The sequence below is a fragment of the Callorhinus ursinus genome, unplaced genomic scaffold (assembly GCF_003265705.2).
Source record: "Callorhinus ursinus isolate GAN/ISIS: 27379988/994484 unplaced genomic scaffold, GSC_fseal_2.0 scaffold136, whole genome shotgun sequence".
Lineage (NCBI taxonomy): Eukaryota > Metazoa > Chordata > Mammalia > Carnivora > Otariidae > Callorhinus > Callorhinus ursinus.
In genome coordinates this window covers 348,456-361,528 of record NW_027397198.1, presented here as the reverse complement: position 1 = coordinate 361,528, position 13,073 = coordinate 348,456, and the positions used below count along the sequence as shown (strand labels likewise).

The 13,073-nt window shown below is 35.5% G+C and overlaps 1 protein-coding gene across 4 annotated transcripts in view; it reads left to right on the top strand.

Moving 5' to 3' along the window:
- Nucleotides 1–8,670, top strand: part of LOC112840332 (N-acetylated-alpha-linked acidic dipeptidase 2) — a 92,668-nt gene extending 83,998 nt beyond the window's left edge. For 3 of the 4 annotated variants that reach the window (XM_025893672.2, XM_073890289.1, XM_025893673.2), the window contains one exon: nt 7,606–8,438. In XM_025893672.2, coding sequence (XP_025749457.1) covers nt 7,606–7,795 — 190 coding nt within the window. In that variant the 3' untranslated portion in view covers nt 7,796–8,438. Of the gene's footprint in view, nt 1–7,605; nt 8,439–8,525 lie in introns of those variants that run through there. The other variant, XM_073890290.1, reaches the window with a different exon arrangement.
- The last annotated feature ends 4,403 nt before the right edge of the window (nt 8,671–13,073 follow it).

The following is a 13,073-nucleotide window of genomic DNA, read 5'->3' as shown; positions in this document are numbered from 1 at the left end:
TGCTCAGTGGGGAGTCTGCTTCTCCCTCTCCCACTCCCCCTGCTTGTGTTTCCTCTCTCCATGTGTCTCTGTCAAATAAATAAAATAAAAGCTTAAAAAAAAATGAATTAACAGGAATATATTCCAATGAAAGAAGGTAAAATCTCAGAAAAATAGTTCATGAAACAGAGATAAGTAATCTACCTGATAAAGAGTTAAAAGTATGGCCATAAAGATGCTAACTAAACTTGGAAGAAGAATGGATGAACACAGAAACTGAAAAAAGAGAAAAGTACCAAAGAGAAGTCACAGAACTGAAGGATACAACTGAACTGAAAAATACAGTAGGGGTTTACAGCAAACAAGAAGAAGAGAGGATCGCTGAACTCAAAGACAGGGCACTGGAGTTCACTCTAACAGAGCAAGGAAAAACAAAAAACAAAACAAAAAACCAAAAAGCTTAAGGGACTTATAGAAAACATCATTCCCAGTGTAGGGAGAGAAGGGGCCTAAAAACTTCCCTAATCTGGAGAAAGAAACCAACATCCAGATCCAGGGAACCAAAAGAGATCCACACCAAAACACATTATCATTAAAATGTCAAGGACAAGGAATCTTAAAAGCACAAGAGAAGAACTACTTGTTACATACAGAAGAACCCCCATAAGGTATCCAGCAGATTTTTCAGAAGAAATTTTGCAGACCAGAAAGGACTGGCACGATATAGTCAAAGTGCTGGGGGAAAAAAAAAACTTCCAACCAAGAATATTCTGCAACATTATCATTCAGAACTGAAGGAGAAAGACTATTCCAGCCAAACAAAAGCTAAAGGGATTCATCACCACTAAACTGGTCTTATAAGAAATGGTAAAGGGAGTTCTTTAAAAGCTGCAAAGAAAAGGTGCTATTAGTAACAAGAAAACGGAGTGAAAATTTTACTGATAAACATTATAGTAAAAGTAATGGATTAAACAGTATGAAGATTAAGGCAAGAGTTGTAAAAAGTAAGTGCAATAAGGGATGCACAAAATTAAGAGGAAGTAAAATGTGACATCGAAAACAAAACTTGGTGATGGGGTGGTAAGAGTAAGAAGGGAGAGCTTTAGAATGCCTTCAAAGTTAAACATAATATTCATAAAAGTCCACTTTAAATCGATAGATTGTTATATGTAAGGCTCATGGTAACCACAAACCAAAAGGTACATAGGTATACCTCTGATATACTGCACGGTAGGTCACAGATATCTGCAATGAAGCAAGTCAAAGGAAATTCCTGATTTCCTAGTACATATAAAAGATATGTTTATAATATACTGTAAAGTGTGCAAAGCATTTCTAAAAAAAATGGACTTAATTTATTGCTAAAAAATGCTAACCATCAGCTAGCTGCAGCTGCTAGCTTTGAGCTACCAGCAATCTTTTTGCTGGTGGAGGGTCTTGCTTGATGTTGATGGTTGCTGACTGATTATATAGAGTGGCTGTGGCAATCTGTTCATGATAAAAAATTGTTAGTAAAGTGGGTTTAGAGCAAGGCCATAAAGACCTTACCACCACATACCCTAATACTCACGGTGAGATATACTGAAAGCTTTTCCTCTAGGATTAGGAACAAGATAAGAATGCCTTTTTTTTTTAAGATTTTATTTATTTGACAGAGAGAGAGCAAGCGAGCAGGAACACAAGCAAGGGGAGTGGGAGAGGGAGAAGCAGGCCTCCCACCAAGAAGGGAGCCCGATATGGGGCTTGATCCCAGCACCCTGGGATCATGACCCAAGCTGAAGGCAGATGCTTAACTGACTGAGCCACCCAGGCGCCCCAAGAATGCCTACTCTTGCTACTTTTATTCACCAGTCTTAGAAGTTCTAGCTGCGGCAGACAGGAAAAAGAAATGAAAGGCACTCAAATTGGTAAGGAAGAAATAAAACTGTCACTGTTTGCAGATGACACGGTAATACATACAGAAAACCTGTAAAAACCAAAAAATGAGAACCAATGAATTCAATACAAACCCAATGCACAGAAATCTATTAACGTTTCTATATACTATTAGCAAAGTAGCAGACAGAGAAATTAAGCAAATTCCTTTACAACTGATTCAAAAAGTATAAAATACCTGTGTGTAAATTTAACCAAAGAGGTGAAAGATCTGTACTCTGAAAAGTATTAGATATTTCTAAAACCGAACATAATAAAAACAAATGCAATCCCAAAATAGCAACAGCATTTTCCACAAAATCAGAATAAATACTCCTCAAATTTGTACAACAAAAAACATCCCAGATAGCCAAAGCAATTCTTGTGAAAGAACAGAGCTGGAGGGTATATACAATCCCAGATTTAAAGATATACTACAAAGCTTTAGTGATCAGTATGATACAGGCAGAAAAACTGACACACAAATTAATGGAATGGAATAGAGAACCCAGAAATAAACCCATGCTTATATGATTAATGTACAAAAAAGGCAAGACTGTGCAATGGAGTCTCTTCAATAAACTGTGGGTGCTGGGAAAATTGGACAGCAACATGAAATGAACCACTTTCTTACATCAAACAAAAACCAACTCAAAATGGATTAAATGCCTAAATAAATGTGAGAACTAAAACCATAAAACTCCAAAAACAAAAAACCCAACAACCTAGGCAGCAATTTCTAATACACTGGCCTTGGCAATGTTTTTCCATATAGGCCTCCTTGGGCAGGGGAAACAAAAGCAAAAAGAAACCATTGGGAGTATCAAACTAAAAAGCTTTTGTGCAGCAGAGGAAACCAACAAAATGACAAGCAACCTACTGAATGGGAGAAGATATTTGCAAATGATCTATCCAATGAGGGGTTCGTATCTGAAATACATAATTGAAACAACAAAAAGCTCCCAATAATCGATTAAAAAATGGGCAGAGAACCTGAATATGTATCTTTCCAAAGAGTACACATGGCCAAGAAACATAAAAAATGTGGTCCCCATCACTAATCATTAGGGAAATGCAAATCAAGACTGAGGTATCACCTCACAACTGTCAGAACAGTTGGCATCAAAAAGACAAGTGCTGGAGACAATGTGGGACGATGTGGAGAAAAGGGACCCTCGTGCATGTGGGTGGGAATGCAAATTGGTGCAGCCACTAGAGAAAACAGTATGGAGTTTCCTCAAAAAATTAAAAATTGGGGCACCTGGGTGGCTCAGTCATTGGGCATCTGCCTTCGGCTCAGGTCATGATCCCAGGGTCCTGGGATCGAGCCCCGCATCGGGCTCCCTGCTCGGCGGGAAGCCTGCTTCTCCCTCTCCCACTCCCCCTGCTTGTGTTCCCTCTCTCGCTGTGTGTGTCTCTGTCAAATGAATAAAATCTTAAAAAAAAAATTAATAATTGAAATACTACATGATCCAGTAATTCCATTACTGGCTATTTACCCAAAAAACCCTGAAAACATTAAAGGTATATATACTTACTTAAATACAAATATGTGTCCTTATTTTACTGGTGTTATTTATAACAGCCAACATAGGGATGCAAACTGAGTGTCCACTGACAGATGAAATAAAGAAAATATGGTATATATACAATGGAATATTAACCCTAAAAAAGGATGAAATCTTGCCATTTGCAACATGGATGCACCCAACTAGAGGGTATTATGCTAAGTGAAATAAGTCAGAGAAAGACAAATATCATACTATTTCACTTCAAAACAAATGAACCAAGAAAAAAACTGGTGGTTGATAGAAGGGAAGATGGCAGGCGTATGGGCAAAATAGGGGATTAAGTGGTACAGATTCGCAGTTATAAATAAGCCACAGCGATGAAAAGTATACCACAGGGAATATAGTCAATAATAGTGTAAGAACTTTGGTGACAGATGGTGACTACACACTTGAGTGAGCATTTCTTAATGTATGTAACTGTCAAATTACTACTATACACCCAAAACTAATAACACTGTATTGCCAAATGTATTCCAATAAAATAGTTTAAAATACAACAACTGAATTGTAGTTGGAAAAATGGTGTCAAAAGACCTGCTTGATGCAGGTTTGCCACAAATGTTCAATTAAAAAAAAAAACAAAAACAAAAATGTATCTTTCAAGCACAATGAGGTAAGCCTGTATTAGATACAAGAAATATAAAATTTAAGCATACTGTACCAACAAACCACAAATGGTGAGAGCAAGAAAATAAGGAACAAGAGAACTACAAAACAGCAAGAAAACTGACAAAATAGCAGTATGTACGTACATACGGATTATTTTAAATGTAAATGGAGTAAATGCTCCAATGAAAAGACAAAGTGGCCGAATGAATAAAACAACAAGACCTATCTATATCATGCCTAGAAGAGACTCACTTCAAATGTAAAGACCCACACAGAATACATCTGAAGGCATGGAAAAAGATAGAGAATGCAAATGGAAGCCAAAGAAAGCAGGGATAGCTGTATTAGTATCACACAAAATACTTCAAAATGAAGACAGCAGTAAGAGATGAAGGAAATTACACAATAATAAAAGGGTCAAATAAGAGGATATAACATTTGTAAATATTTATGTACCCATCATAAAAGCACCTAAACATATAAATTATTAAGAGACCAAAAGAGAAATAGGAGTACAATAGGAGGAATAGGAGGAGACTTTAATACCACACATCAATGGCTAGCTTCCAAACAAAAAAATCACACATCAGACCATATGAGATGAAAAGATATATACAGAACATTCCATCCAAAAGCAAAACACTCATTCTTGCAAGTGCATGTGGAATATTCTCCAGGATAGGTCGTATGTTATGCCAAAGAAAACAAGTCTTCATGAATTTAAGAAGAATGAAACATCCAGCATCTTTTTTTTTCTTTTGACCACAGTGGTAGGAAACCAGAAATCAATTACAAGAAAAGTGGAATATTCACAAATAGGTGGAAACTAACATTCTACTAAACAGCTAATAGGTCAATGAAATCAAAAGACAAAAAAATACCTTGAGAAAAATGAAAATGGAACTTACAACATGGCAAAATTTATGAGATGCATAAAAGCAATTCTAAGATTAACAGTCACCAGCAATGAATACCCTACATCTCTGAAAAAAGTAAAACTCTCAAGTAACCTAACATCACACCTCAAGAAAGTAGAAGAATGACAAAACCCAAAGTTTTGTCAGAAGGAAGGCAATTACAAAGAGGAAATCAAGGAAATAGAAACTAAAAAGCCAAAAGAAAAGTTCAGTAAGATGAAGAGCTGATTGTTCGAAAAGATGAAATTTATAAACCATTCCTTGGATTCACCAAGAAGAGAACGGGCTCAAATAAATAGAGGAGACATTACAACTAATACTATGAAATACGAGACTAGTGTCAACAGTCATATGCCTACAAATTGGACAACCCAGAAGATATAGACAAACTTCTAGAAACATATAACCTTCCAGAACTGAATCATGAAATGTGGAAACAGAAAATGTGAATAGACCAATTAGTGAGAAAATTGAATTAGTAATCATAAACCTCCCAACGAACAAAAGTCCAGGACCAGATGGCTTCACCAATGAATTCTATGTAACGCTGAAAAAATAATCAGTATCAATCCTTTTCAAACTCTTCCAAAAAAGAGAAGAGGGAACACTTCTAAACTCATTTTAAAAGGCCAGCATTACCCTACTAGGGAAATCAAACAAGGATGCCAAAAGAAAATTACCAGCCAATATGATGAACATAAAAGCAAAAATCCTCTATAAAACTTAGCAAACCGAATTCAGCAATATATTAAAAAGATCACAGTACCACAAATGGGATTTATTCCAGGGATACAAAGATGGTTCAATATCCACAAATCAATGTTATATATCACATTAACAAATGAAGGATAAAAGTCTTTAATAGATGCAGAAAAAGCATCTGACAAAATTCAACATCCATTTTTATTAAAACTCAACAAAGTCAGTAGAAGAAATATAACTCAATAAAGGCCAATAAGACAAACCTACAGCTAATATATTTAATGTTAAAAGGCTGAAAGCTTTTCCTCTAAGATAGGAACAAGACCAGGATGCTTATTCTTGCTGTTTCTTTTCAACACAGTATGGGTAGTCATAGCCAGAGCAATTAGCAAGAAAAAGACATCCATATTGGAAGGAAGTAAAACCATTATTACTTGCACATGACATTATATATAGATAAACCTAAGGAATCCACCAAAAAACTGTTAGAATGAACAAATTCAGTGCAAGGTGAAGATACAAAATCAATATACAGAAATCTACTTTATTTCTGTTCACTAATAATGGCCTATCAAGAAGAAGAATAAAGAAATAATTCTGTTTATAATTGCATCAAAAAGAATAGAATACCTAAGAACTTAACCAAGGTGACTGTGACTATGAGATGCCAGGTTCAAACTAGGTTTGTATAATCCTTGTATCCATCTATCTTTATTTTTACTATACTCTGCTTTTACAGTTCTCCAGTAAAGGACAAGTATACACTTGAATAGCTACAAACTTTATTTGTAATAATTCATGTATAGGTCAGAATATCAATGTTTATAAACAGTTCAGCACATATACTGGCTTTAATGAGGAAGATCCATTTGAGGACATGTTAAGATTTAAAAGCCAAAGCAATAAATCCTGATGTACTGGGGCACCTGGGTGGCTCAGTTGGTTAAGCATCTGCCTTTTCAGGCCATGATCCTGGGGTCCTGGGGGAGCCCCATGTCAGGGACAGAAGCCCTCAGCAGGGAGCCTACTTCTCTCTCTCCCTCTGTCCTTCCCCCTGCTTGTGCTCTCTTGCTCTGTCAAATAAAAAAAACCTAAAAAAATAATAAATCCTGACGTACTTTGGATAATCTAAATGATTTGCATTATAAATTTCTATTTAATCATTAATACTTACATAGTTTCACATTGAGTCTCAGAGACAGATTTACATCCTGAAGAAGCTGCAGGATTTGACTGTTGGGCCTAATTCCTGATAATAGTGTTGAATAAAATTCGTCCCTTTCTGGAAGGCAGAATTCCAATTTTTGGAAAGAGAAGTAGTTTGATTTCTCCAGGTACTTATAAAATAGGAAATCAAATGCAAAACTTTCCTTTTAGATGATAAATTAAATGTGTCTGCAGGCAATTCATATATAACTGCTTTATCTTTGTGGAATGGACTTCATTATCCTCATTTATATTTTGGGAATACAAGCTTATTTACTGATTTTTTTAAAGAGTATTGGGAACAAGTGTTATTCTTATTGAATCTCTAAAAAAGGCAACACACTTCTCTCAGTAAATATATCCATAAAACATACTTGTTACCACTGTTTGGGTATCTGCTGGCAATCAGACAACTGATGTACGCAACTTACAAGAACACACTTTCTTCCATTTGTATGGGTTGGCAACATGATTTATGAGACTAAGTCTTAGTGAATGCACAGATTTCTTTGCTTAAAATTTTATACTGTTATATTATCTTAAATCACTTATAGGTCTTCATTTTGGAATTAAAAAAAAGTGAATGCCAGGAGGAGACAGTATTCTTAAGATGGGGTCTAACAAAAGGGAATGAATTCAAGAAGCATAAAAAATGTAATGTTATGTACACTCTTTAGCTCAACCTGCCATCTGTTTTCTTCTATTAGGCACATCATCTTTGCTCCGAGTAGACACAACAAATATGCTGGAGAATCATTTCCTGGGATCTACGATGCTATGTTTGATATTGAAAATAAAGAAGACCCTCATTCAGCCTGGACAGAAGTAAAGAAACACATTTCTATTGCAGCCTTTACAATTCAAGCAGCAGCAGGGACTCTGACAGAAGTATTATAGTAAGGTCTCAGCCAAGTGGCTAACCATTTAAAGTGTTACTGAAAGTCTGAGGATAAAATTCTTCCTTGTATTTTGATAACTCATGATGCCAGAGGATTCTATAATCTTGCTTTTCATGTCATGTTTTGATTTTAGACTTCCATCCTGTCCATCTGTAAAGAGGTTTTTTGGCTCTTTAAAAATTCGTAACTTCATCACCGAAGTGTTAAAACAAAAAACCTCCAATCATGGGGCAGAAACACAAAGTATCTGAAAATTCCCTTAAATAAAATATGGCAAGGAACCTGGAACTCTCAGACATTGCTGGTAGAAATGTAAAACAGTACAAACACTTTGAAAGAGAATTTGTTAGTTTCTTACAAAGTTAAAAATATAATTGACCCTGGAACAACATGGGTCTGGAACAGCACACATACACTTATACATGGATTTTTTTCTCATAAATACAGTACTGTATATGCATTTTCTCTTCTTGATTTTAACATTTTCTCTAGTTTTATTGTAAGAATACAGCATATAATATACAAAAATGGGTCAAACTGTTATCAGTAAGGCTTCTGCTCAGCAGACTATCAGCTGTTAATTTTTAGGGAGTGAAGTTGTATGCAGATTTTTGATTACATGATGGATTGGCACCCCTAACCCTCACATTGTTTAAGGGTCAACTATAGTAACCTTTGCAAGTTATTGTTTCACAATTTATTTTGTTTTCATCATCTTTAATCAACAGATGATCATCAGAACAGAACAAGTGATTATGTGGCAGAGCAGTGTAATTAATCAAGGCTGTTACAGAATGTGCTCGAACTATTTCTTAAAAACGCCTTCCCCTAGGAGTACTTTACCTATGAGATATTTTATGTAAGCCACTTGGTAACCACAAAGCAAAAATATAGTAATGAAACATAAAAAACGGGGAGACTGCACCAATCACCATGGAAATCCACTTTCCAAAAGTAGAAACAGGGAAAGGAAACACAGGAGATAAAAACAACTAGAAGGCAAACAACAATAAGATGGTAGGAGTAATTAATAATGGACTGAATTCACCAAAGGGTAGAGTGCCTGGATGAAAAAAAACAAACAAACCTAACTCCACTCTGTCTAAAGGAAATTCATTTTAGCTCTAAAGACATACACAGGCTCAAAGCATAGGAAAAGAGGATATTCCATGCAGGTGGATACCAAAAAACGTGGGTGTAGCCATACTTATGACAGAAAAAATACACTTCAAGCCAAAAACATTAACAAGTGATAAAGAAGTCATTATATAATGATAAAAAAAAAAAGACATCAAGAAGAGAGAATGATCATAAATATATACACCTCCAACATCAAGAGCACCATGATGAAAAGAATTCTAACAGATTTAAATGGAGAAATAAACAATACCTTAATAGGGCACTTTAATACTATTAGAACATAAATCATGCAGACAGAAAATCAAAAAAAATATTGGAATTGAACCAAAACATATTCAAAAACAAAATGATTTAAAGGTCATATATAGAACACTCCATCCAAGAGCAGTATAATACACATTTTTCTTACATACATGAACATTTTCCAGGGCAGATCCTATGACTGGACACAAAACAAATTTCAGCAAACTTTGAAATCTTACCAACTATCTTTTCTGACCACAATGATACCATTGTGGTCAGAATTAGAAATCGGCAAGAGGAAGCTAGAATAATCTACCACTACATGGAAACTAACACACTTCTAAACAATGAGTCAAAAAATAAAAATGAGAATAAATTATATCAAAACACATCAAATATGGTATAGAGCAAAGCAGTCAAGAGGCAAGTTTACAGTATTAAATGCATATATTAAGAAATTACAAAGATCTCAAGCAACCTAACTGTACCTCTAGGAAGTATAAAAAGAACAAGTGTAGAGGTAGCAGAAGGAAGGAAATAAAACCAAAGCAGAAAAAAAATCTTTCAGAAAAAAACTATCTGTACAACTAAGAGCTGGTTCATCAAAAAGATAACACTGACAAAACTTTATTAGCCAGACTTAGAAAAAGACATAAAATTAGAAATGAAAAAGACCATACAACTGGTACTACAAAAATACACAGGATAAGGGACTATTATGAACAACCCTATGCCCGAAATCAGATAACCTAGAAATGGACAAACTTCTAGAAACAACCCACCAAGACCAAATCAAATGCAAAAAGAACATGTGATAGACCCATAATGAGCAAGAGATTGAATCAATAATTTAAAACCTCCCAAGTACAAAAAATAATCTAGGCCCAGATGGCTTCATTGGCAAATTCCAATAAACACTCAAAGAATTAATAACAATCTTTCTCAAACTCTTCCAAAAACTTGAGGTGTAGGGAATACTTCCAAACTGTGCTTAACAGGCCAGCATTATCCTGGCACCAAAGCCAGATAAGAACACAACAAAAAAGAGGTGTCTGGGTGGCTCAGTCAGTTAAGTATTCAACTCTTGATTTCAGCTCAGGTCATGATCTCAGGGCTGTGAGATCGAGCCCTGCACAGACGCTGGGCATAGAGCTGCCTAAGATTCTCTCCCTCTCCCTCGCCCTCCCCCAGCCCCTGCTCACATGCACGCTTTCCCTCTCTAAAAAACAAACAAAACGTAAAAAAAGGAACTACAGGCCAATATCCCTGATAAACATAGATATAAAAATTCTCAACAAAATATGAGCAAACCAAATTCAAGAACACATAAAAGAGATTACACACTGGGGCTAAATGGGATTTTTCCCTGGAATGCAAGGATGGTTCAACATATACAAATCAATACATGTGATACATCACATTAATGTAATGACATGATCATCTGTACATTTGACAGAATGCAACATCCTTTCATGATGAAAACTTTTGGCAGACTGAGTATAGAAGTAACATACCCCAACATAATAAAGGCCATGTACGACAAACCAACAGAGACAAGAACTGAAGGGCACCTTGGTGGCTCAGTTGGTTAAGCGTCTGCCTTCGGCTCAGGTCATGATCCCAGGGTCCTGGGATTGAGCCCCGCATTGGGCTCCTTGCTCAGCGGGGAGCCTGCTTCTTCCTCTCCCACTCCCTGCCGCTCTGCCTACTTGTGTTCTGTCAAATAAATAAATAAAATCTTAAAAAAAAAAACCCAACTGAAAGTGTTCCCTCACATCCAAATCAGGAAGGAAGAAGTCAAACTGTCCCATTTGCAGTTACATGATTTTGTATATGCAAAATCCCAAAGACAAAACCAAAAAACTGCTGGAACTAATCAGTGATTTCAGTAAAGTTGCAGGACACGTGATCAATGTACAGAAATAATTCCTATACACTAAGGATGAAATATCTAAAAAAAAATTATCCCATGCACAGCATCAGAAACAATCTATTTAGGATAAAGTTTAATCAAGGAAATGAAAGATCTGTACAATGAAAACTCTAAGACTTAGATGAAAGAAATTAAAGACACAAACAAATGGAAAGACATCCCGTGTTCATGGATCAAAAGAGTTAGTATTAAAAAGTATAGTACCCAAAGCCATCTACAGATTCAATGCAATCTCCATCAAAATACCAATGGCATTCTTTACAGAAATAGAAAAACAATCCTAAAATTTGTATGGAACCCCAAATAGCCAAAGCAATCTTGAGGGAAAAGAACAATGCTGGAGGTATCCCACTTGCTGATTTCAAACTATACCACAAAGCTAAAGTAATTAAAAGCAGCATGGTGCCAACACTAAAACAGACATACAGGTCGACAGAACAGAGAGCCAAAAACTGAACCCCTGAGTATGTAAGTCAACTAATATAACTAATAACAAGTATAACTAATAACTAACTAATAACTAATAACAAGGGAGCAAAGAGCACCCAATGGGGAAAGGACAATTCAACAGACGGGTGTTGGGAAAACTTATTATGGATAATAAACACAGAGCAATGAAATTAGACTCCTTTTACCACTCACAGAAATTAACTTAAAGCAGATCAAAGACTTAAACATAAGACCTGATACAATAAAACTAGAAGAAAACATGGGGAAGAAGCTCTTCAACAATGATCATAGTAAATGTTTGAGATATGACCCCAAAAGCACACACAAAAGCAAAAAAATCAACAAATGGAATATCAAAGTTAAAAGTTTTTCACACAGCAAAAGAAGTAACAAAATGAAAAAGCAAGCTACAGGAGAAAATATTTGCTAATCATATATCTGATAAAATGTTAATATCCAAGACATATAAAGAACTCCTACAACTGGATACAAAAAAACGAAAGAATCCAAAAAATGGGCAGAACTAAACAGACGTTTTCTAAAGACGTCCATCCACATGGTCAACAGGTACATGAAAAGATGCTCAACTTCAATAATCAGCAGGAAAATGCAAATTAAAACCACAAGGAGGGATATTATATATATATATATAAAAATTTAATAATTTTTATATTTTAAAAATTCTAAATACTAATTCTAAATATATTTAAATATTCTAAAAAACTCATGCTAAAAATTATTTATAATTTTAATAAAAAAAAAATATATATATATATATGTAAAAAACCACAAGCCTGGGTGGCTCAGTCTGCCTTCAGCTCAGGTCACGGTCCTGGGATCGAGTCCCTCATCAGACTCCCTACTCAGTGGGGAGCCTGCTTCTCCCTCTACCTGCAGCTCCCCCTGCTTGTGCACACTTGCTCTCTGACAAATAAATAAAATCTTTAAAAACACAAAAAAACACAAGGAGACAGCACCTTCTATCTATTCAAATGGCTAGCAACAAAAAGACAAGTGCAGCAAGGATGTGGAGAAAAGGGAGCCCTTGTGCACTGTTGGTAAGAATATAAATGGGTTCAGCTACTCTGGATAACAGTATGGAAGTTCCTTAAAAAAATTAAAGAACTATCACATGATCTAGTAATTCTACTTCTGGGTATATATCCAAAGAAAATGAAACCACTAATTCAAAATGATATGTGCGTCCCCGTGTTCACTGCAGCACTATTTACAACAGCCAGAATATGGAAAGAACCTGTGTCCACTGAGAGATGAATGGATAAAAAAATGAGTTATGTATATACACACATACATACACACACACACAAATATTCACTCATGAGAAAAGGATATCCTGTCATTTGTGACATGGATGGACTTAGGGCACATTATATAAGTCAGATAAAGACAAGTGCTATATGCTGTCACTTATATGTGGAATTTAGAAAGGCCAAAGTTGTAGAAACAGAAAATAAAATGGTGGTTAGCTGGGTACAGAGGTTGTGGGGTC